Here is a 24,345-nt window from a genome sequence, read left to right as displayed (position 1 = left end):
CTCTCACTTCCTCCTTGAATTCATGCATCTCTCCTACAGTGGAGGTTCTAGTCTGGATAGGCATGCAGAGTTTCAAGCTTTCATGGCTGAACAAACTGAGAAGACCGCAGGGATTCATGATATGTTAGCTAAGATTATGTCTAAGCTAGGGTTGTAGTCCTTAAGTCCTTGTAGTTTTCTTTCCTTGTTGCATCTGTTATTCTGCATACATCTTTTGTAATCCTGCTTGTTTAATCAATGAAAAGTTTAATTCTGTTTCTTTCCTTTGTCGTTTTCCACATCTGAATCTTTTATATTCTTTTTTGATGTTATGACAAAAAGGGGGAGAAAATATATGATAAATGATCTGATTAAATATTATCAGTTACCGGGTAAAAAGGCCCCACATTACTAACAGAACTTGCAAAGTTCTATGCTTTAAGTTGTGTTGTTGCAGGAATCGAAGATTCAAGATCAACATTAGAAGCAACAAGATGAATCAAGTTCTTGGATTCTTGAAGCAAGCTGAGTGCTATGAAGCTTCAAAATCAGAATCAGAAGCAAGAAGGAAGAATGTTCAGATATTCTGATGATAGAATATGATCTGAAACATTATGTCTATTTGTTCTGATACATTCTATATGGCTTATATGGCTATGTTACATATTATGTGTTCTGAAACATATTTTATGTTCTGATTCATTCATGTTGACTTTTGTCGTTTAGTTTTGTTCTGTAACATTTCAGGATGTAGAGATGCTCTGATGAAGCTCTGGTACATTCAACAATGTTCTGATACAATCTAGCATGAAGTGATGTAAGAAGAAATTCAAGTTCTGAAGCTGTCCCAATGGAAGCAAGAATCAGAAGCTGTGGATGTTCTGAAGATCTAAAGAAAGTCAAGTTCTGAAGCTGTCCGATGGAAGCAGGAATCAGAAGCTGTGAATGTTCTGAAGATCAAAGAAATTCAAGTTCTAAAGCTGTCCGATGGAAGCAGGAATCAGAAGTTGTGATGTTCTGAAGATCAAAGAAATTCAAGTTCTGAAGCTGTCCGATGGAAGCAAAAGTCATAAGCTGTGAATGTTCTGAGGATCTAAAAGAAATTCAATGTTCTGAAGCTGTCCTATGGAAGCAGAAATCAGAAGTCATGAATGTTCTAAGGATCTAAAAGAAATTCAATGTTCTGAAGCTGTCCTATGGAAGCAGAAATCAGAAGTCATGAATGTTCTGAAGATCAAGCACTGTGAACGTCTCTACTGAAATACTCAGGGAAGTCTTTTATTTATAAAATTCTTCTAGTATTAATTTCAGGGGGAGATTATTCATCTCAGGGGGAGATTGTTAATCTCAGGGGGAGACATATTCACATGCGTATGCTATAGCTGTGTAATTTGTCTTTAGCCGTCTACTCTTTCTGATTGCAAATTCATATCATTTATATATGTTTTTGTCATCATCAAAAAGGGGGAGATTGTTAGAACAAGATTTGTTCTGATCAATATTCTTAGTTTTGATGATAACAAGGATATGAATTTTGTGTGAGATAATGTGGTACTCTAATACATTGCAATTTCCCTTTTAGGAAATATATAAAGAGTATGCACAAATCAGCGCTCAGAAGCTTTGTCTCAGAAGGTTCAGCATGCAACATCAGAACATGGTCTGGCAAGACATCAGAAGATGGTCAAGGCAGAATCAGAACATGGGTCTATGGAAGCATCATAAGAACTTGAGATCAGAAGCAGAAGCACTGAAGTTCTCATGGTATCACGCTCAGAAGCACTTCAAGGTCAAAAGACAAGAAGATGCTATGCACCAAGCTGTTTGACTCTGATGATATTCAAATGTTGTATACACAAACATCAGATCAGAAGAAAGTACAGGTGGCAGGCTACGCTGACTGACAAAAGGAACGTTGGAAGCTATTAAAGGCAACGTCAGTAGACACGACGTGAACAAGGCTCGAGGTAGTTGACAAAAGCGTGAAACATTAAATGCAATGCTGTACGGAATACGCAAAGCATTAAATGCTCCCAACGGTCATCTTCTCAAACGCCTATATAAATGAAGTTCTGATGAGAAGCAAGGTTACCAATTTCTTGACGATTTGCTAACAACTAACTTGCTGAAACGCTGTTCAAATCAAAGCTCAGAAACTTCATCTTCATCAAAGCTCACTACATTGCTGTTGTAATATATTAGTGAGATTAAGCTTAAACGTTAAGAGAAATATCACTGTTGTGATTATAGCTTGTCAGAAGCATTTGTAATACTCTTAGAATTGATTACATTAATTTGTAAGTAACTAGAGTGATCAAGTGTTGATCAGGATACTCTAGGAAGTCTTAGCTTGTGTCTAAGCAGTTGTAATTTAGAGTGATCACGTGGTGGTCAGGATACTCTAAGAAAGTCTTAGCTTGTGTCTAAGCATTTGTTCCTAGAGTGATTAGGTTGTGATCAGGATACTCTAGAAGACTTAGTCGTGGGCTAAGTGGAAAACCATTGTAATCTGTTGCGATTAGTGGATTAAATCCTCAGGTGAGGTAAATCACTCCGTGGGGGTGGACTGGAGTAGTTTAGTTAACAACGAACCAGGATAAAAATAACTGTGCAATTTGTTTTTATCGTTCAAGTTTTTACGAATACACTTATTCAAACCCCCCCTTTCTAAGTGTTTTTCTATCCTTCAATGACATGGCATAAAAAAAATAACTTTGCTTTTTTTTTTTAGGTTACTGCTGCAGTCAAATAAACAACTTCAAAACTTTTCAGATCTAAGTCGATACCTTGGACGGTTCCTTAATGATCTACCTCAGATTTAAGTCGATATCTTGGACAGTTCCTTAATGATCTACCTTCGGATCTAAGTCGATACCTTGGACGGTTCCTTAATGATCTACCTTTGGATCTAAGTCGATACCTTGGACGGTTCCTTAATGATCTACCTCAGATTTAAGTCGATACCTTGGACGGTTCCTTAATAAACTACCTCAGATTTAAGTCGATACCTTGGACGGTTCCTTAAACAATCTACCCTCAGATTTAAGTCGATACCTCGGACGGTTCCTTAAAAAATCTACTTTCAAATTTAAGTCGATACCTCAGACGGTTCCTTAAACAATCAACTATTTCCTAAGATGTAATTCAGTTAATACGAACGGTACTGACACGACGAGAGATCTAATTCTATCATCACGAACGGTGTAGACACGATCATCTCTCTAAGATCTAATTAATGTATTACGAACGGTACTGACACGATCAACATTCGGAGATCTAATTCTATCATCACGAACGGTGTAGACACGATCATCCTTCCCAAGTCTAATTCAGTTACTACAAACGGTGCTGACACGATCAATCTCCAACGAACACTTCTTAACATACTAAACTCAGATTCAGCCTAATGCACGGTTTTCCAGACATCTATGGATGCAAATTAGATTTAGTATAACGTACGACATATCCTTCAGCCTAACGCATGGCCTTCCAGACATCTGCGGATGCAAACTAGATCCAGTCTAACGTGCGACTCATCCTAAAGTATATTCTTCAGATACGGTCTAACGTACGACGTACTCTAAAGTCTATCAACATCTAGATGGCATCTTTAAGCCCATCTCAATCATACATATTTTCCAAACAGCTGGATGGCATATTCAAGCCCATCTCCGACAAAAGTCCCTACTTCAGCTAGGGCAAATTCCTGGGTATTCTAGTGTTCAATCCTCTTCTACCTTCAGATTCCGACAGGCACACATGCCAATCTACATCCTCAGATATAAGAAGATTGAACAGGGGCAGCTGTCATACCCCAAAATTTACCCACCACATTTATGTACTCAAGTTCATTTGAATATCAGAAGCTCAAGATTCGACTGATTGTACACTCTCCTAAACAACAACCCTCAAACTAGGGTTTTGAGCTTTTCAAAGAAAAATCAAGTTCTGATACCTCCAAAGGACTCCATGGTCTCTCATATACCTCAAAGGATCCTCATGCCAAGTTTCAAGCTCTGATTCACAAGATTGCTCAGTCAACTGCTCAAACGATCAATAGTCGACCAATTTGACCTAAAAGTCAACTACGGTCAAAGTACAATCAAAATTCCCGATTTTTGGTCAACATCAACATTTTAATGTTAGATTCATCATTTGATCAAGGTTTGAGCATGATACATAGGAGAAAGTCAACTGAACTTTGACCAGCCATAACTTTCACATGGAACATCATAAATTTTCCATCCAAAGTTCATCTTAAAGGAAATTTGATTCTCTACAACTTTGTCTCTCACATGCCAATGCTAGAAATGCACCATTTGGGAGATATGGGCCAGTACATTACAGGTCCTCCAAAAAAGTCAACAAAAAGTCCTTTTTTCTCAAAGCTCATAACTTGAACATGGTAAACTCAATTGAGATGAAACCAAAAGGAGCCTTTAGGGGACTCTTTGAGCTTTCTAGAAAGTGTTATAACACTTCCATAGGATTAATATTGAGGGAGATATGAAACGCACAAGTCGAGCAAAATTCAAAGAATGCACAAAACCCTAATTGGTGAATTTCCCATTTTCTAGTAATGGGCCCATTCTTTTATGTTACTCATGAGACTCTAAGCTTATAGGAGGCCCATAAAGATATTCAGCATTATTTTATGATTTTTATTTCTTTTAATTTGAATTTATTCCCTTAAATTCAAATAAAATCAAATAAAATCATAATTAAATAATGAAAATTTATGTGTTTATTTTTCTATTTTTTAATCAACTCAAAAATCATGTGAGGACCCACAAAATAATCTCATAACACATTAGGTTTTTATTTCTTTATTTTTGGATTTTATTTATGTAAAATTCAAAATTAAATCAAATAGAATTATCTAAAAATTATGTGATTGTTTTTTTGTGATCCAAATTGATTCATGAGCATATAAAAACGTGAAAATAAGCACAAAATAATGGGAAGCTCAAAATAGTAAGATTTTATGCAAAAATCAATCAAATATTTTCTCAATTTCTTTTCCAATCAAAGAGGTGATTTTGTCTAAAGTTTTCAACCCTAAATCACTCCCTATATATACACAAGGTATTCAGCATTAGGGGTAACGTTCTGGAGCCAAGGCATTAGGGTTTCTTATCCATAGAAATTCTTCAAGTTTTCCATATGCTAGGGCAATCAAAAGGTCGTTGTTGCAGCCACTTCTAAGTATCCCTAGTTACCTCGTTACACTCCAAAGATGTTAAAAGGTGAGTTCAGGTAATATATGGCACAAGAGAATATTCGTAATACATGTATCATGAATACCACATCTTGTTGATTTTTTTAGTTTTCGTTTTCCATATACCCTTGCGTATTAATGGTATTTCTTGATGTCAATGAGTTCCTGGCATGATTTAGGGAAGGTTAGGACTACTGGTTCGAAGCTTTACGGTAAGAACACGACTACACCATGATTAGGGCATCATCACGGCATGCCTTCGAAACTCCATGGTGCAGTTTGTTTCAGCCAAAAATAACGCGTCCATTGAGTCCAAAACACTTGATTTAGGTGACCTGGGAATTCGTGATGTTTTGATTCACGCGTTTTCCTTGAGTTTTTAGATTTTGCAGGTTCGAAGGAAATATTCGCAGGTAATTCTGCAGCAGTTTCCATAACTAAATCCGTAGCAAACTTTGGGAGAGATGATGAGCAGTAGCCCTGGATGTTTGACCTGCTGCGTGGCCATTCTGAATCCCCTTATTGGCCAGTTAAAGACGCCACTCTCTTTCCGCACGCATGTCGCGACCTGGCTCGCTAGTCAAAGTTCAACACTTTCTCTCTCTCCATCCCATTAGTCAGCCAACGCACCAGGGGACCCACACTTGACTTTGCTGTTGAATTTTCCATTTAAGCTATTTATTTCTTATTTATTGTTTGCTGATTAATATTTTAACAAAATTAACATGCAGCAAGAATGGTATTGAGTAGTGTTTTTCAACCATTGAAACCTGGGCTCGATCCCCAGGGGTGTCGTTTTATTTTTATAAATCATGTGAACGCAGATCCAGTACAAACGCCTTCACGCGCACTCACCGTACTCCCTCAGATCCCAGCCACTGGATTGCTACGCAATTTGATCCAACGCCCATGTAGAGCTCCACACTATGGACACTCGTACTAGATCCCACGCCCCAGGTTTCTTATTTTTTTTCTTCTTTTTCTGTCAGCTTTTTTCAGGTTTTTCTTTCTTCCTTTGTTTTTTAGTTTTATTTTATCTTATTTTAATGAATAAGTTAATTAACTAATAATTAGATTTTTAAGGATTAACATAATAACTAATTTAATCATTTCTCTCAAATTAATTAGGTTAATTTAATTAGTAATTAGAATTATTATTTTTTTAATTAGTTAACTTTAATTTAAAAATTAGGTTTTAATTAATTTTAGGCTAATGATTTTAGGTTTACTATTTTTAATTAAATTTTAGGCTAATTATTTTAGATTTTAAATAGTAATTAATTAATTTTTAGATTTTATCACCAATCTTTGCCCTTAGCCCTAACCCTAAAAAATTATTATTTGGTAAGTGTTGTCCATTAACTGTAGGCTAGGTTTTAGGCTTTTACCCTTAGATTTTTTAGCCATAAGGTTGTTAACCATGGTTTCCCTAAACTGCATTTTTATCCGCGAATTCTCTTCTCATCTCCCACTCCAACGTATGTCGCATGCCTTTAATTTTTGATTTATTTAATTTCCGCCTTTATTTAATTTTTGTTTTTATTTAATTTCTGCCTTTGTTTAATTATTTAAATTCTGTTATTTAAATTTTAGAAGTTGTATAGGTCGCAAATTTTTGGATGTAATAGTAATTAGGATTTAATTTCTGCTTTCCGCATCCCCTGGTTTTTATTATGTCTCCCCCAATCCCGAAGCCATGTAATAGCGTAGGATTTAATTTCCGCAATTTATTTTCTGTAAATATATTAACTGCGTGGTTAGTAAAATAGGGAGTGACAGGATTAATTAACTAAACGATAGCTCACCTAAATCAAGATAACATAACTGAATTTGAACCACGTGATTGCTACACACACGCACCTCTAGGGTAACGCCTCTTGTTGCCTGTTGCCTTCGATTTCGATCAAATAGTCAAGTCCCTTCGAATATAGGGATACCTTAGCTTGCTGCCTTCGATTCAAAATCACCACGTCCCTCCGATAAAAGATCATGGTCCCTTCGAGTTGCCTATGATAAATATGATCTTGTCCCTCGATAAAATGGTGATAGTCCCTTCGAATGCTAAGGTATCCTTATTGTTTCCTAAATGACTATTATATCCTTCCCTTAGAATACCTGCCCTCTTTATGGCAAGGGACAGTCTTATGGCGAAAGATACTTCTCTCGATGACCCGCACATCCAATTGAAAGACTTCTTGCCCTCTCATGGTATGGATAGATCCTTTCGCCCGAAAGACTTAAAGAACAAGAAAGACAAACTTAGGGTAGGTAGTTCTTAATTGCTTGCTCCACTCAAATCAAATTCAAAATACTTTTCACACCTCCTTTTCAAATACTTTCAAACAAGGCTACGCTTATTTACAAGCTAAAGTCCTTAACGAAATATTTTTACTATTCACACACGACACTTTTCAAACAATTCAAACAAACAAGTGAGCTAAGAAATTAAGAGCCCATGGATAACCATGGATGCAAAGGGTGTTGAAACATATTCTGTTAATGTTTTGAATATTACAAACTATTTCATCTAAAGAAACTCCAAAGTGATTTCATCAATTAATCATCTAAATAATTTATGGTCTCTATCAAACAAAGAGTTAAAATGATGATTCAAGATTGAGCTGACAAAGAACAAAGCTTTAAGAACATATGGATTCTCAGAAGTTAAACAAGTTACTCTTCAGAATTATGGTCCCAGAGTTACTCTTCAGAATGACAGTCCCAGAGTTACTCTCCAGAATTATGGTCCCAGAGTTACTCTTCAGAATGGCAGTCCCAGAGTTACTCTCCAGAATCATGGTCCCAGAGTTACTAGTCCCAGAGTTACGTGTTCCAGAGTTACTCGTCCCAGAGTTACTAGTCCCAGAGTTACGTGTTCCAGAGTTACTCGTCCCAGAGTTACTCGTCCCAGGGTTACTTGTCCCAGAGTTACTCGTCCCAGAGTTACTCCTCCATATTTACTTTGCCAAGAATAAGTCTTTGTTGAAATGGTCAAATGTCAGAACTTGCAGATTGTCAGCAGTACCAAGTCAAGCCAAGACCAAGTCCAAAGCTGCCAGCACTTCTCATGAGAAACTCTCGGCACTTCCTTCTCCTTTGCTTTGCTCTATAAATACAAGACTCATGCTTCATTCTCATGCACCGAAAATATCCACAAGCATACAAAGAAAACCAAAGTCTTTATTCACAAAGCAATCATACTCTCTATATATTATCTTTAGCTCTCACTACCATATAGTGATCAAAATATATTAAGAGTTATCATACACATTCTATATTTAAATACTCACTGCCATATGGAGAGTATTTAGGAACTTATTGTAAACCTACTAAGATCACAAAGTATATCATAGATATACAAACCAATCATTTTGTAAGCTATCTGTAAGCTATATCATTCAGAAGTGTAAGCCTGGTGAGGCTAAGAATACATAGAAGAAAAAGCCATTGTAAGAAGTATTTGATAAAGGATAATCTCACAGGGTGTGGGGACTGGACTAGCCAAGTTGGTGAACCAGGATAAGTTTTCTTGTGTTCTTTATTTATTGTCTTGTTCTTATATTATTCATACACTATATTTTATCACACACATTAACACTAATTATTTAAACCTCTAAAGACATTACTAATCACTTTCTTCTTATTAAAGGCAACCTTTTTAAATACTAAGATAAATTTTAAAAGGGACACAATCCAACCCCCCTTGTTGTGTCACACCTTATTCCATCAATTGGTATCAGAGCTCCGGGCTCTGAATATACAGAACACTTAACCGTGTTAGAGTTAATCGATCAAACAGGAAATGGCTGATACAAAGTTTATAGCTGAAGGAGGATCATCACATAGACTTCCTTACTTTAATGGTTCTGACTACTACTACTGGAAAGGTAAGATGAGATTGTTTCTACTATCTCAAGATAACAACATGTGGTCTGTGGTTGAAAATGGCAACTACACACCAATGACTACTGCAACAGACACAGTTGCGTCAGTTCCAAAAATTCAATCACAATGGACAAAAGAAGAAAACGACAAGGTACTACTAAACTCTAAAGCTCAATTTATATTATCATGTGCTCTTAGCAGGGAAGAATACGACCGGATAGAAGAATGCACAACTGCCAAAGAAATCTGGGATGCTCTCAAAATACATCACGAAGGAACAAATCATGTTAAAGAAGAAAGAATTGATCTAGGAGTCAGGAAATTTGAAACCTTTGAGATGAAGGAAGAAGAAACCATAGATGAAATGTTCTCTAGATTCACTATAATTGTCAATGAACTAAGATCACTGGGAAAAGCTTATTCTGCTCATGAAAGAATTAGAAAAATTCTAAGATGTCTCCCAAAGATTTGGAGACCTATGGTAACAGCTATCTCACAAGCAAAAGATCTAAAGATTCTACAAGTTGAAGAACTTATAGGATATCTTCGTGCTCATGAAAGTATCCTCAATGAAGATAAACCACAAAGAAAAGGTAAAATGATAGCTCTTAAAACCTCTCATAATTCTGCATCTCAAATCTCCACCTCACAAGGGATAACTGAAGAAGAGACCGGATTTCTATCTGAGGATGAAAATGATTTGACTTTAATCTCTAGAAGAATTCAACAAATGATTTTAAAAAGAAATCAAAACAGAAAGTCATTTCAACCCAGGAAAGATTACCAGAAACCTGAGATTGATAAAAGCAAGATTACATGTTATGGATGCAACAAACTTGGACACTTCAAAACAGAATGCCCACTCAAAACTCATAGGAATTTTTCCTCTAAAAAGAAATCTATGCTTGCACAATGGGATGACTCAGAGAACTCTAACTCTGAAGCTGAAGATGAGGAAGCTAACCTATGCCTGATGACTAACTCCGATTCTGAAGAGGTAAGTACACTAAACTCCTGTTATACTTGCAAAGAAATAGGAATTTTATTTGACAACCTATTAGAAGATTCAAATATCTTAACTCAAAAATGCTTATTTCAAAAAGAACAAATTCATACTCTTAAAACTGAAAAAGAAGATCTAATAAAATCCAACTTAAAACATTTAGAAACCATTAAGGAGTTACAAAAGGCATATTCTTATTTGTCATTACATCAGAAAGTTATTAATGAAAAAATCAAACCTCTTAACAATCAAGATAAAATTGAAAGTCTTGAAAATCAAGTAGAAACTCTCACCAAAGATATAACCTCCTTTGTAAAATCTACTGAAACATTTCAAAAAATAATGGGATCTCAATCAGGGGTCTTTGATAAAGCTGGATTAGGATTTAAACAATCTGAAAATCAAATGATTTATGAGAATTTTTTTCTTCCAAATAAAAATAGAACCAAGACTCAAACAAAAGAAAAAACTATTTTACAGGAGAAAAACATTATCAAACCAAAATGTTGTTATTGCAAGAAAACCAATCATCTTGAAAAACATTGTTATTTCAAAAAGAAAACCAATATATCAAATGATCATATTTCTAACAACAAAGGACCCAAAGAAATATGGGTACCTAAAAGATTACTAACACATAATGCAGGAATGTCTTCTGACCCTCAAGAAAAAGCCTTGGTACTTGGACAGTGGCTGCTCAAGACATATGACTGGAGATAGGGAAAGTTTTGTCTCTTTCAAAACTAAAGAAGGAGGAACTGTAACCTTTGGAAACAATGATAAAGCAAAAATCAAAGGTATTGGTTCCATAGGTAAAAAAGGTAATATCTTTATAAACAATGTGCAATATGTGGAAGGATTAAAACACAATCTTCTTAGCATTAGTCAACTATGTGATGATGGCTATGAAGTTAGTTTTAATCAAAATTCATGCATTGTAAAAATCCCATCTTCTGACAAAATTCTTTTTCTAGGAAAAAGGCACAAAAATCTTTACACATTTTATTTAGATGATCTTTCATCTGAATCTTGCCTTTTATCTAGGGAAAAGGATAAGTGGCTATGGCACAGAAGATGTGGTCATACAAGTATGAAAAATATTTCAACACTTTCAAAATTAGATCTTGTTAGAGGTCTTCCCAAACTCAATTTTGAAAAAGACTCAATTTGCGAAGCTTGCATAAAAGGCAAACAGGTCAAAAGTAGTTTTCATTCAAAAAATATTGTGTCAACACACAAACCTTTGGAACTCCTTCATATTGATTTATTTGATCCTGTAAAAACTTCAAGTCTAAGTGGAAAAAGATATGGCTTTGTCATTGTTGATGATTTCTCAAGGTACACATGGGTACTTTTCTTAAAAAATAAAGATGACTCTTTTGAAGCATTCAAAATCTTTTGCAAAAAAGTTCAAAATGAAAGAAACTCAAATATTGTTGCTGTAAGAAGTGATCATGGAGGAGAATTTGAAAATATTTCCTTTAAAACCTTCTTTGATGAAAATGGTATATCTCACAATTTCTCCTGTCCAAGAACACCTCAACAAAATGGTGTTGTAGAAAGGAAAAATAGAACTTTACAAGAAATGGCTAGAACTATGATAAATGAATCAAATGTTGAAAAATATTTCTGGGCTGAAGCTATCAATACTTCTTGCTATGTTTTAAATAGAGTAACCATAAGGAAAATTTTGAAGAAAACTCCTTATGAACTATGGAAAAATAGAACTCCAAATATTTCATATTTTCATATCTTTGGATGCTATTGCTATATTCTTAACAACAAAGATTCTCTAGGAAAATTTGATTCAAAATCTGACAAAGGCATCTTTCTTGGTTATTCCTCAACATCAAAAGGTTACCGAATTTACAATTTGAAAAATCAATGTGTAGAAGAAAGCATGCATGTTATGTTTGATGAACTAAATGTTGCAGCTTTAGAAAATTCTCACGAGGATGAAGTAACCGATTTAGAAGCAATTCCTAACACTCAACCAATAGATACAAGCAACACTATGAACATTATCCAAGAAGCTAAAAACAACTCTGAACAACCTACAACAAATCCTCCAAAAGGATGGAAAAGTGTAACTGATCATCCTCATGAACAAATAATAGGAGACACCTCTGATCAGGTAAGAACTAGAAATTTCTTTAAAGATAACTCTAATAACACGGCAATGATATCTCAGGTAGAACCAAAGAATATCAATGATGCATTAAAAGATGAATCTTGGATGGAAGCCATGACAGAAGAATTATCTCAGTTTGAGAAAAGCCAAGTTTGGAAACTAGTTCCTTATCCTCAAGATAAAACTATTATTGGTACAAGATGGGTGTTCAGAAATAAATTTGATGAAAATGGAAAAGTAATCAGAAACAAAGCTAGACTCGTAGCTCAAGGTTATAATCAACAAGAAGGTATAGATTATGATGAAACATATGCACCGGTGGCAAGGTTAGAAGCTATTCGAATTCTTTTAGCATATGCTGCTCATAAAAATATTAAACTCTTTCAAATGGATGTAAAAAGTGCATTTTTAAATGGGTTCCTAAACGAGGAAGTATATGTTCATCAACCACCTGGTTTTGAAAAACATTCTCATCCTAATCACGTTTTTAAACTAACAAAAGCATTATATGGTCTTAAACAAGCTCCTAGAGCTTGGTATGAAAGACTTAGTATTTTTCTCATTAAAAATGATTTTCTCAGAGGAAAAATTGATACAACTCTTTTCAAAAAATCACACAAAAATGACTTACTAATAGTTCAAGTTTATGTTGATGATATCATATTTGGGTCAACAAATGAAAAAATGTGTGATGATTTTTCAAAACTGATGCAAAGTGAATTTGAAATGAGTATGATGGGTGAACTCAACTTCTTTCTGGGTTTACAAATAAAACAACTCAAAAATGGCATTTTTATATGTCAAGAAAAATACATTAAAGATTTGTTAAAAAAATTTGGAATGAATGAAGCAAAAATTATGGTAACACCTATGCATCCATCTTCAAATCTTGATAAAGATGAACAAGGACTATCTGTATCAGAAAAGGAATATCGAGGTATGATTGGTTCATTATTATATTTAACTGCCAGTAGACCTGACATTGTCTTTTCAGTAGGTCTTTGTGCACGTTTTCAAACTGACCCTAAGGAATCACACTTAACGGCCGTCAAACGCATTTTTCGATATCTCGTTGGTACCACTGATATTGGTTTATGGTATGAAAAAGGAAATCACATCAACTTAATAGCTTACTGTGATGCTGACTATGCTGGAGACAAAATAGAAAGAAAAAGTACAAGTGGAGCCTGTCAATTTCTAGGGCAAGCTCTTATTACATGGTCTTGCAGAAAACAAAATACAATTGCTCTATCAACAACTGAAGCAGAATATGTGTCTGCCGCAAATTGTTGCTCACAAATTTTATGGATAAAAAATCAACTAGAAGACTACTCACTTCAATACTCCAAGGTATCAATTTTTTGTGATAATACTAGTGCTATAAACTTGTCAAAAAATCCTATTCAACACTCGAGATCTAAACACATTGAAATAAAACATCATTTTATTAGAGATCATGTTCAGAAAGAAAATATAGAACTCATTTTTGTAGATACAGAAAATCAATTAGCAGATATTTTCACCAAACCTCTAGTGGAAGATAGATTTAATTTTCTAAAATCAAAGTTATCTATTATCAAAATACCTAAGTAAATATTTTTTTATATTAGGTAATAAAATAACAAATATAAAAACAAAAAAAATTAATAATATCACGTGTGTTTTTCTTGAGTACATATACATTTTTTTGCTCTTAGTAATATATATATTAGTTCTTTTTTTTAATCAAAATAAGGCCTATATTAGAGCTTTCAGAAATTCACGTGTGTTTCTCCTTGTCTTTCTCGTTTCTCTATATCTCTTCATCATTACAAAAAAGCTGCCTCTTCCCATACCAATCAAATCAGTACACCCTCTACCAACTTCCCATCAAATCCTTGCTCTTCCCAATAATCTCTAATGATTCAACTTAATTTCTCTTAAACCTTTCAAATGGTATTCAAACTTATAACTATCATTGTTCCATTTGCTGATACCACATTCTCTCTTCCGTCCAAAACACAGAAAACCCTTTCCATGGAAAAACCACCCACCAAGCGTCGCACCACCACCACTCGACAAAAAACCACCATGAAAACCACTGACTCTCGACCAACACCCACCACTCCCACCCGTCGCTCAGCTCGACATGCAAACATCTCTCACGATCCAACTCCCTCTGAGCAAACTACAGAAGAATCTCAAAACCCTAATCTTCTTCCCTCAACCCAGATCGTCTCTGCTCCTCAACCCACCAAACCATCCTCCTCACACGTTTCCACTCAATCGAGCGAAGGAACCTCTCTCGTCTCATCGTCTTTCCAAGCCTATGACCATCCATCTGAAATCTCAACCAACGAATTCATATCTGATGATGATGTTCGTGCTCTCTATAATGAAAAATGGCGCTCCCTTCCTATCGTGGCCGGCAAAACCGTCAACTTGGATAGTTACTCTATCTGGGGATACGACATAAACGAGCTTGCAATAGCCACAGGTTGGACCAACTTTCTCCAACTCTCTGATGTCTTCTACCCTAGACTAGTTAGAAATTTTTTTGCTGCTATTAAACCCTCTGAAAGTGATACACAGCTCATCGCATCTGTAAAGGGTCGTCAAATAACCCTAACCCCAGAGCTCCTTTGTGATATTTTGCATGTCCCAAACAATGGACTTCATCTCTTTAATGATGACTGGCCCTCATCTTATGACCTAGACATTGAATCCTACAGACTCTCCATCACCAAACATCAAACTCACCGTTTTGTGTCTGCCAACCTTGAACCCCTCAGCCATATCATTCATAACTTCTGCATTCACACTATCCTTCCAAGAAAAGGAAGTATGGAACGAGTCACTGATAAAGACCTACTTGTCATCTACCATTTCTCAAAGAAAACCCCTCTCAATATAGGATATTTGGTGCTCAACTATCTCAAACACACTGGTCTGAGAGCAAGAAGCGCCCCCTATGGTATGCTTCTTACCAAAATATTCAAGCACTTCAATGTTCCTCTGGATGATGAGGACTCCTTCGAGATCAACAAAATCCTGGATGCCTCCAAGTTGAAGCGCATGAAAATTCCTTCCCTCAAGCGTGCACCATCACCTAAACCTGAGGCCAAATCCAAGCGCAGGCGTCTTGTCCTTTAACAACAGGTACTGACTCTCCTAACTCTCCAAACAGCCTGACCACAAATTCCCCCATTCCACTATCTGTAGCTCTTCCAAACACTGCTGACCTAGAATCTCCACAAAAATATTCACCAATCTCTCTTGATGCCTCTAAATCCGTATCTCCAAACCAAAAGGAAACAGATAAACAATCTCCTGAAACCACACAATGCATTGACCTCACATCTACATCACCAATCCCAGTAGAATCCTCACCACAAACAGTTGTCATCACTCAAGCTCCAGTTTCTCTCCAAGCTGAAACTCTCTCAAATATTTCAAGTCCTCCAACCCTAGAGACTTCTAACACTGACATGATCAACATTTTCGCTCTTGAAAACCTTCTCTCAAGTCCTCCTAGTGCTTCAGCTCATCAACCACCCTCACCAATATCTCCTCACACTCCTGCTTCAGCTCAGCTGTCCTCACTCATATCCATGCTTGAGGCTGAATTATTAACTCCACCCACTTCAAATCAACAAACTTCAATTATTCCCCATGTTGCCACATACACTTCCCCTACTATGACAACAAATCCTCTCTCCACGACCTCACCTCTGAACTCTCCAAATTCTTACAAAGAACCTTCTCCTAGAAGAATTCAACTCTCCTCCATCAATCATACAGACTCCAATGATCTCACTGCTCAGATTGAAGCTTTTTTTAATAACTCCGTTCAGCTATCTGAACAAGATGATCCTATAGAATCACATGCCATGCCTTCTGTTCCACAACCTGATCTGTATGTCTTCCAAACAAACTCTCCAATATTTTCTTCTCCAAAGGAAGAAGATGATAACTCCTTCAATGTTCAAACACTGCTTGCTCCGAGGTATGACTCATCACCTCCTAGAAACACCACCGATAATTCCAATACCCTTCCTCAGATTCCCATCACTTCCATCACATCCTCATTTTTTAACAACTTCCCCAGCATTGGTAATCGTCCTCCCGTTTATCCTCGATCTGCAACCTCATCTGAAACGGTTAACCCCCATCAGGGCGTCAACCTTCGATCCTACACAGCTCTCCAAAAGCAGTTAATGGCTTACCAAAAATTTTGGATTGATTATGTCACTGAACAAGTATGCCCGAGGTTTCCAGGAATGTCTCCTCCGGATCCCTCTCAGATTCAGTTTCCATTTCTGCCATTATCTTCTGAGGCAACATCTGATGATGAACAATCTGGTTCTTAATCTTCTCGTCATCTATCTTTTGGTGCCCCCTTTCTTTTTGTATGTATGACAAAAGGGGGAGAACAAGCTTTGACCAAAGCTTTGTCTTGTTTAAGTTCTTTGTACTTTATTTATCTTTAGTTCACTAGGACTTTGCATTATATTTAGCAGTAATCCTCTAGGATTTTTTTTGTGTTTGTGTATCAAAATATTAATGTAAAATTAATATATTGTTCCTCAAACATTAATCAAAAACTGCTATCTAATCAACATGTGTTTCAAATGCTGATAAATTTATTTACTATATATGAACTAACATTGAGGGGGAGCATTTGCCCTTTCAAAGTATGCATCTTTTCAGGGGGAGTTTCAAAGTCCTTACTCAAAGAAATTAAAATAAAAAGTTTGTCACCATTCAAAAAGGGGGAGAATGTTGAAACATATTCTGTTAATGTTTTGAATATTACAAACTATTTTATCTAAAGAAACTCCAAAGTGATTTCATCAATTAATCATCTAAATAATTTATGGTCTCTATCAAACAAAGAGTTAAAATGATGATTCAAGATTGAGCTGACAAAGAACAAAGCTTTAAGAACATATGGATTCTCAGAAGTTAAACAAGTTACTCTTCAGAATTATGGTCCCAGAGTTACTCTTCAGAATGACAGTCCCAGAGTTACTCTCCAGAATTATGGTCCCAGAGTTACTCTTCAGAATGACAGTCCCAGAGTTACTCTCCAGAATCATGGTCCCAGAGTTACTAGTCCCAGAGTTACGTGTTCCAGAGTTACTCGTCCCAGAGTTACTAGTCCCAGAGTTACGTGTTCCAGAGTTACTCGTCCCAGAGTTACTCGTCCCAGGGTTACTTGTCCCAGAGTTACTCGTCCCAGAGTTACTCCTCCAGATTTACTTTGCCAAGAATAAGTCTTTGTTGAAATGGTCAAATGTCAGAACTTGCAGATTGTCAGCAGTACCAAGTCAAGCCAAGACCAAGTCCAAAGCTGCCAGCACTTCTCATGAGAAACTCTCGGCACTTCCTTCTCCTTTGCTTTGCTCTATAAATACAAGACTTATGCTTCATTCTCATGCACCGAAAATATCCACAAGCATACAAAGAAAACCAAAGTCTTTATTCACAAAGCAATCATACTCTCTATATATTATCTTTAGCTCTCACTACCATATAGTGATCAAAATATATTAAGAGTTATCATACACATTCTATATTTAAATACTCACTGCCATATGGAGAGTATTTAGGAACTTATTGTAAACCTACTAAGATCACAAAGTATATCATAGATATACAAACCAATCATTTTGTAAGCTATCTGTAAGCTATATCATTCAGAAGTGTAAGCCTGGTGAGGCTAAGAATACATAGAAGAAAAAGCCATTGTAAGAAGTATTTGATAAAGGATAATCTCACAGGGTGTGGGGACTGGACTAGCCAAGTTGGTGAACCAGGATAAGTTTTCTTGTGTTCTTTATTTATTGTCTTGTTCTTATATTATTCATACACTATATTTTATCACACACATTAACACTAATTATTTAAACCTCTAAAGACATTACTAATCACTTTCTTCTTATTAAAGGCAACCTTTTTAAATACTAAGATAAATTTTAAAAGGGACACAATCCAACCCCCCTTGTTGTGTCACACCTTATTCCATCAAAGGGTGCCTTACACCTTCCCTTTGTATAACCTACCCCCCGAACTCAAAGTCTTTTCAAAGGTCTTTCCTGTTCTTTTTGCCTTTCCAATTGGATAAAATAAAAGTCGGTGGCGACTCTTGCTTACCGCAACATTTCGATAAAGTCAGTTCACCGTATTACAATAGTCAACAATCATCATAGGTATAAATTGTGGTTTTTGTTCATATATGAAATTTAGTTTGTTAGAAGACAACAAGCATGTTTTATTGATCTGTTTTTACACTCAATATTGGAATAATGCTTTTCAATGGGTGTGTATATGATAGTACCTTAGTATAATTTTGAAATTATAAACTTACAGTTAGTTATTAGTTTTGGCAACTTTTTTTAGCATTAGGAAATTAGAAAATAATGTTTTCACGATGAATTATTGCCTCCTAACTCCTTATAGGAATTCACTATCAATAGAATGTGAAAACATCCTTGTAAATACGCAACTAAGGTTATTTTTTGTTTTCTAATTTCCCCTCTGTATCTCATGGATTGGTCTAGGCGTATGGCGAAATAGTATAGACCACAGAGGAAGATTAAAGGAGGAATCTCACGCTACCTACGCATCGCTCTCGCAAAATCCGTTGTTCTAAGGTAGCTCCTTAATCTTTATACTAACATTTATGTCTTTTTCCATTAATTTCGATTACTTTGATATTGTTCCTTTAGTTGTATGAATTGACGAGGAAATAAAGATTTTATTTTTGGATAAACTATCTCCTGTTCTAGGTTATGCGGATCACCGTCTCACTCTCTTCGAATCCGTGGTTCCAAGGTAAACTTCGTTAAAATATATTTTATTCTACATGTATGCAAATTTTGTTTTTGGGGGATTTAACTTTTGTTTATGTTTTGGATTTGTTTGGTCATGTTTTCTTTTATTGTAGGGATTTAATGAAGATAATGGTAGCAAATGTGTGTTGCGTTCATGTTTAGAAATTTTCTGATCTAATTAAGAGTTTTGTAATATTTTTAAAGCTATTATTATGATTAGTAAATGGTTTTGTAAGGGATTAAATTTATGAATTTACTTGTAGGAGGTATGTTCTTTACAAGGAAACAAAGAGATATTTTACAACAACAACTGAATGATGCAAAGGAAAATTTAAAAGCACAGAGTTGTCCTGTTGTTTGCATGTATGGTACGGAGCTGAATTAGTGTTTCCATGTGTGGTACATAGTTGTATTGAGAGGTACATTTGAGAGAGTTATTAGTTCTAAAGATTATAAAACTTTTTTTTGATTAATCCTATTAATAATGGTGCTAAGGACCTGAAGATTATGAAGCTTTATATATAAATTTACAGTATAAAATTACTCTGGCCTATGATGTATAGACCTTGTATGAATGATTAAATGAATGAATGAATTGTTAATATTTTGAAGTTAAAAGAAAATTCTAATTTTTCATGTATAAGTTCTAATATTAGATTTAACTTTCTATTTATTTGATGAAATATCAAATGTCATTCACAAGAAGGTAAATCATTAATTAGCATATCAGTATGTATTCTTATATATATAAAATAGTTAGAATATATTTTGAATTTAATTTAGCATTTCATTGTTAAATTGGTTATAGTATTCTTTCAAAATTATATTATTTAGCGGGCGGGGGTTAAAAACCTCCGTAACTGGTTTTTAAAAATGAAAATCACATGTAACGACGGTTAAAACCACCGCAAATAAAAAAATGATGGTTAAAACAGCCAGACATAAAATAACGACGGTTGAAACGCCACAATTAAAGTAACGATAGTTTGCACGACAGTTTTAACAACCGTCGTAATACCCTCTGCCGACACACATTTCCACGACACTTAAATAACTGTCGCGCCTTGCTAATTGTGGCGGTTGGAACCGTCGTAACTTGCAAGAATCAACCGTCGCAATTTGCCAATTTTCTTGTAGTGAATTTCAAATATCCAACATGTAACACCTTATCCAGCTTATTCAACTTTGACAACATCTTGCATAAATTGGTCGATGTAAGACCGTAAGATTTCCTTCTATCCCTGGGTAATTCATCTCAAAGTAGCTTTAATCACTAGGCATCTATTTATTGTAGTGAATTGTGTTTCCGTGAGGGGGGAATTGTGGGGGCTCTATTCGATGCGTCGTAACCTTATTTTGTGTGCATGTAAATCTTGCTAGCGAGCGATGTTGTACATACTACTCAATAGCTCGTTATTACATTGCACTCTAAGGGTTGCTTATAACAATTAGAGACCAAGTAAGGCTTCCGTTTGCAAGACTGGAGGAGGAACCAGAGGTCCAATCAAAGGCATTTGGACAATTTCGACTATTTGAGGAGGAGGTGGGCGTAATTAATTGATTGTTGCTAAAGCAACAGCGCCAGCTTCACGCATAACAGCAGATTGAGTAGCTTTCGATCCAATCATCACTTGAAATCATATTAATTAGAGATCTGGAAGTTCTAGGAAACATAGTCTAAATGATACTTGATTGGATCAAACACGACAGCTCTTCATGTTTGATTCAGAATGTTCTTGATTTGGGGTTACATAGGACGGTTACGAACTAATTAATCAGAAGTTGATTTCCATGAATGACACCACAATTATGTTCCAGAAACCAAAAATGAAATAAGAAGCAGTGGTAATGTCAAATCAAAGCTTTAGAAGCGACGAGAGGGAGATGATTTGTAAGGTTAACACTTCAATGCTCAAGTCAATATGTGAGGGATAATGGTGAAATGAAATTGAATTTGAAACTTGTTACTTGAAATTGACGCCTTTCCAATATACATTAGAGAGGGAATAACAAACTCTCTATTTACCAAGAGTAAACTATAGGGAGCCGTTGGATGCACTTGTAGTTGAGATTCTTTGCGATCATCAAGAGAAAAGTCCTCGAGTGCTAAGAATTTTCTAGAAGGATTACAGTTCCCTCAAAGTGGTCAGTCGGGGTCGAGGTGTTCGTCATAGAACAAGTCGCTGTGCGATTTATCTAATAGCCTCGCCTAGGGGTGGCAAAGCGGGCTGCCTGCCCTGCCATATGTTCGCCAAAGAAAGAGCGTGGCGGGCAAGCCCGCCCACTTAAAAGGGACCTAAAAACCTAGCCCGCCTATTTTTTTATTTATGTATTTTTTCATTTTTTTAATATATTAATAGTTTTTTTATTTTACATTTCATTTGATTTTTCACATAGTTTTTAGAATAATTTTTATAAAGCATCTTTATAACAAATTTTACTTAAAAAATATTACATATATTCACAAATAAATATATAAAATAAAATTAATAAGAATTGGAAATTACTAAAATTAACTTAAAAAGAACGGATTTTGGTGGAGTGGCGGGCTTTGACGGGGCGGACTATGGCGGATGACGAATCCAAACTCCCAACCCAACCCTCCATTTTTTGGCGGGTATACGGACCGGCTTGACGGGCCACGTCCTGTTTTGCGACCCTAGCCTTGCCACTTTCTGCCTTCCAAAATTATTCTTTTTCTCTTCTTTTGTAAACTTTATTGTTTCTCTTAATTATTACCAAATTTTATCTTTAAACCACAATTTTGCTTTACTAAATACTACTAAAAACTTCCAATGAAATTCTATGATGACAGATTGTCATCAAATACTATGACTCATATATAAAAACGAATGTGTTTGTATATGTTACAAGACAAAGATTCCAAAGAATCCTATCGTTTTACCAAAATTTCCCCCACAAGGTCCTCTCCAACTTAGTAGAAATACTACACAGTAAGAACAATGCTTTTATTGAGAACTAAATTGATTTTATTTTTTGTTTTTTTCGCACTCTCGTTCATGGGAGCATAATACACTATTAATCTAGACAGTGGCGGAGCCAGAAAAATCATGAAGCCTGGGCAAACTACACTTTTGAATTTTAACAAAATCATGTCTTATTATAATTTCAACATACTCATTGTAATCTCAAATATGTTCTTTCTGTTATAGTAATATATGCAGAAAATAAGTAAAAATTAAAATAAAAGTTTTTATATTGACAAGAGATCATACATTTTTCAAACTAAAGGAGCAATATTTCAGTTCTCAAATTTAGAGAAACATTTAAGTAATATCTAACCATGAAATCTCTGTGGTATCACTTGCAAGCAGATTAAAAAGGCCTTAAGAGGAGTAAAAGTACACATCACACATAGAGAAAATTTTAGAAGGAAGTATAAAATATCAGGATTGACATCACAACCAACAAGGGAGCTTATGTATGACTTCTTAACATCAAGTAAATTGAACTTGTGTCTTATTTTTAGGATTCAGCTCTTAAGAAATGACTGTTTCTTCCCTCCATGATCTGTTTTCCCCTTGATGAGCAAATGAACATGAAATCAGTAGTTGATTATTTTCAAATATCCTCATTTATCTTGCCTTTAAGTAGGAAGTCCAAGTAAGGTGAACTATATGCCCATGGAGGTAAGCTCTGCTTCTGAATTTAATCAAATAATTGTTAAATTTGGAGATAAGACTTTTTATAAAATGGGGAGGTGCATAGTTTATTTATACCAACAACCTATACTTTTCTACTATTATATACTACTTCAAGACAATCTTAGAAACTCTCTCCTAAGGGAGCATTTTCAACATCTACAAATGTAAACTTATTGTTTGCAGTACTACCAGAAAAGTGTCAAGTGGAACAAAATAGAAGAATCCTACTTGGTTAATATTTCAAACACAAGATTTATAACAATACAATACCCTGCTAAGATATACACTTATGTTTGCAGTAATTTTAGTTTAAGGAATCATAGCAAGGTATGCTTATTTATCTACAAAACAAGTTTTAATGGCTTAAAAGATTATACCTAAGCTTCAATTTTGTTTTGAGTGGTCTCAAAAGCAAGCAAATCTGGATCAGCTTCAACAAGAGCTTGCAATCTTCGGCGAATCGACGAGGAACTTGAAATTCTCACTAACATAATAACAATGAAACTAAAATCAATTTCAAATTCTCACAAACCTAATAACAATAAAACTAAAATGAAGTTCAAATTCTCACTAACCTACCAACAATGAAACTAAAATCAACTTCAAATTGAAGTTAACCTAATAACAAGAAAACTACAAAGAACTCGAATTTATTGTAACTACTAACTAGAAACCCTAACTAACAGAAATTGAAAACAGTAGAGAACAAAAAGGGAGGGGTTACCACATACCATGGATCTGAGAATGATGTGAATGACGTCGAGATCGTTGTCGTAGGATATTGAAGAAGATGAGACTGAAAATTTTGAGCGGAAAAGAGAAAGATCTAAGTATTTGGCCTAAATATTCTACTTGGCGGTGGTAGAGGAGCCTGGGCAGCTGCCCGAGCTGGCCGGACGCTGGCTCCGCCACTGAATCTAGAGTTTGTGAACTAAAGTATGAACATTAAATAAATATTGTTTTTTACCAGAAATTAAATTCAGTATTTCTCGAATGTAATTAAATTAAAATTTAATTCTAAAAGGATGAATGAGGTAGCTCAGCTGACACTTACTAATTGAATTAAGGGAGTTGTTGGTCCAAAATTCGTACAAACCATAAACGCAATATATTTTGTTATATGAAATTACCTTGGAAAAAAATGTTGAATCCGGTTGCAAGTCATGAAATTCAAATTTACCAAAATTTGTTTATTTAATTTAATTTAGCTTATTTTACATTAAAGTTTTCAAAAACAACAATTGGCTTACTTCTTAAAAAAAACGAATAAAACAAGTAACAACAAGAATTTTGTGTTAAAAAAGAAAAATAAGAGTGTAATTTAGAATTTGAGATTTTCTTATTCTACCATATGAAGAAAAACTCTGCATTTTCTAAAATACACCTTGAAAATCTGAAATATATTTTTGATGCACATCAGGCGCCTCACATTTTTTGGGCCTCATAATTTAAATAACATCCTTTATATGATTTATATATTGTTTAAGCATAATGTAAATATTGCTTGACATTATCCGGTGGCTGCTGGTTTTTGTTTACCGAAAAAATTGTATTTATAGATTGGACCCCACCACACCACCACTTAGTTGCTCTTAATTGTTTTTAATTTTATTTTGAGATATCCTATTCATTAAAGATAACTATTTTAA

At 35.1% G+C, this 24,345-nt stretch overlaps 1 protein-coding gene and 2 long non-coding RNA genes across 3 annotated transcripts; 2 read left to right on the top strand and 1 right to left on the bottom strand.

The window, feature by feature from the left end:
- Positions 1 to 14,148: 14,148 nt before the first annotated feature.
- Positions 14,149 to 16,565, top strand: LOC131620002 (uncharacterized). The gene is made up of 2 exons (XM_058891030.1): positions 14,149 to 15,332; positions 15,383 to 16,565. Exons 1-2 carry the CDS (start codon positions 14,149 to 14,151, stop codon positions 16,563 to 16,565), a joined length of 2,367 nt encoding a protein of 788 aa, XP_058747013.1.
- A 2,169-nt stretch (positions 16,566 to 18,734) lies between these two features.
- On the top strand, positions 18,735 to 19,403 carry LOC131618541 (uncharacterized). The gene is made up of 3 exons (XR_009288880.1): positions 18,735 to 18,851; positions 18,987 to 19,032; positions 19,295 to 19,403. It is a non-coding gene; the product is annotated as an uncharacterized LOC131618541 (long non-coding RNA).
- A 2,949-nt stretch (positions 19,404 to 22,352) lies between these two features.
- On the bottom strand, positions 22,353 to 23,605 carry LOC131618311 (uncharacterized). The gene is made up of 3 exons (XR_009288796.1): positions 23,428 to 23,605; positions 23,074 to 23,180; positions 22,353 to 22,694 (listed from the first exon to the last, which is right to left on the bottom strand). It is a non-coding gene; the product is annotated as an uncharacterized LOC131618311 (long non-coding RNA).
- Between the last annotated feature and the right edge of the window lie 740 nt (positions 23,606 to 24,345).

This window comes from Vicia villosa, linkage group LG7, assembly GCF_029867415.1.
Source record: "Vicia villosa cultivar HV-30 ecotype Madison, WI linkage group LG7, Vvil1.0, whole genome shotgun sequence".
Lineage (NCBI taxonomy): Eukaryota > Viridiplantae > Streptophyta > Magnoliopsida > Fabales > Fabaceae > Vicia > Vicia villosa.
The sequence above is the reverse complement of the archived record's forward strand: the minus strand, read 5'-3'. Positions and strand labels throughout refer to the sequence as shown.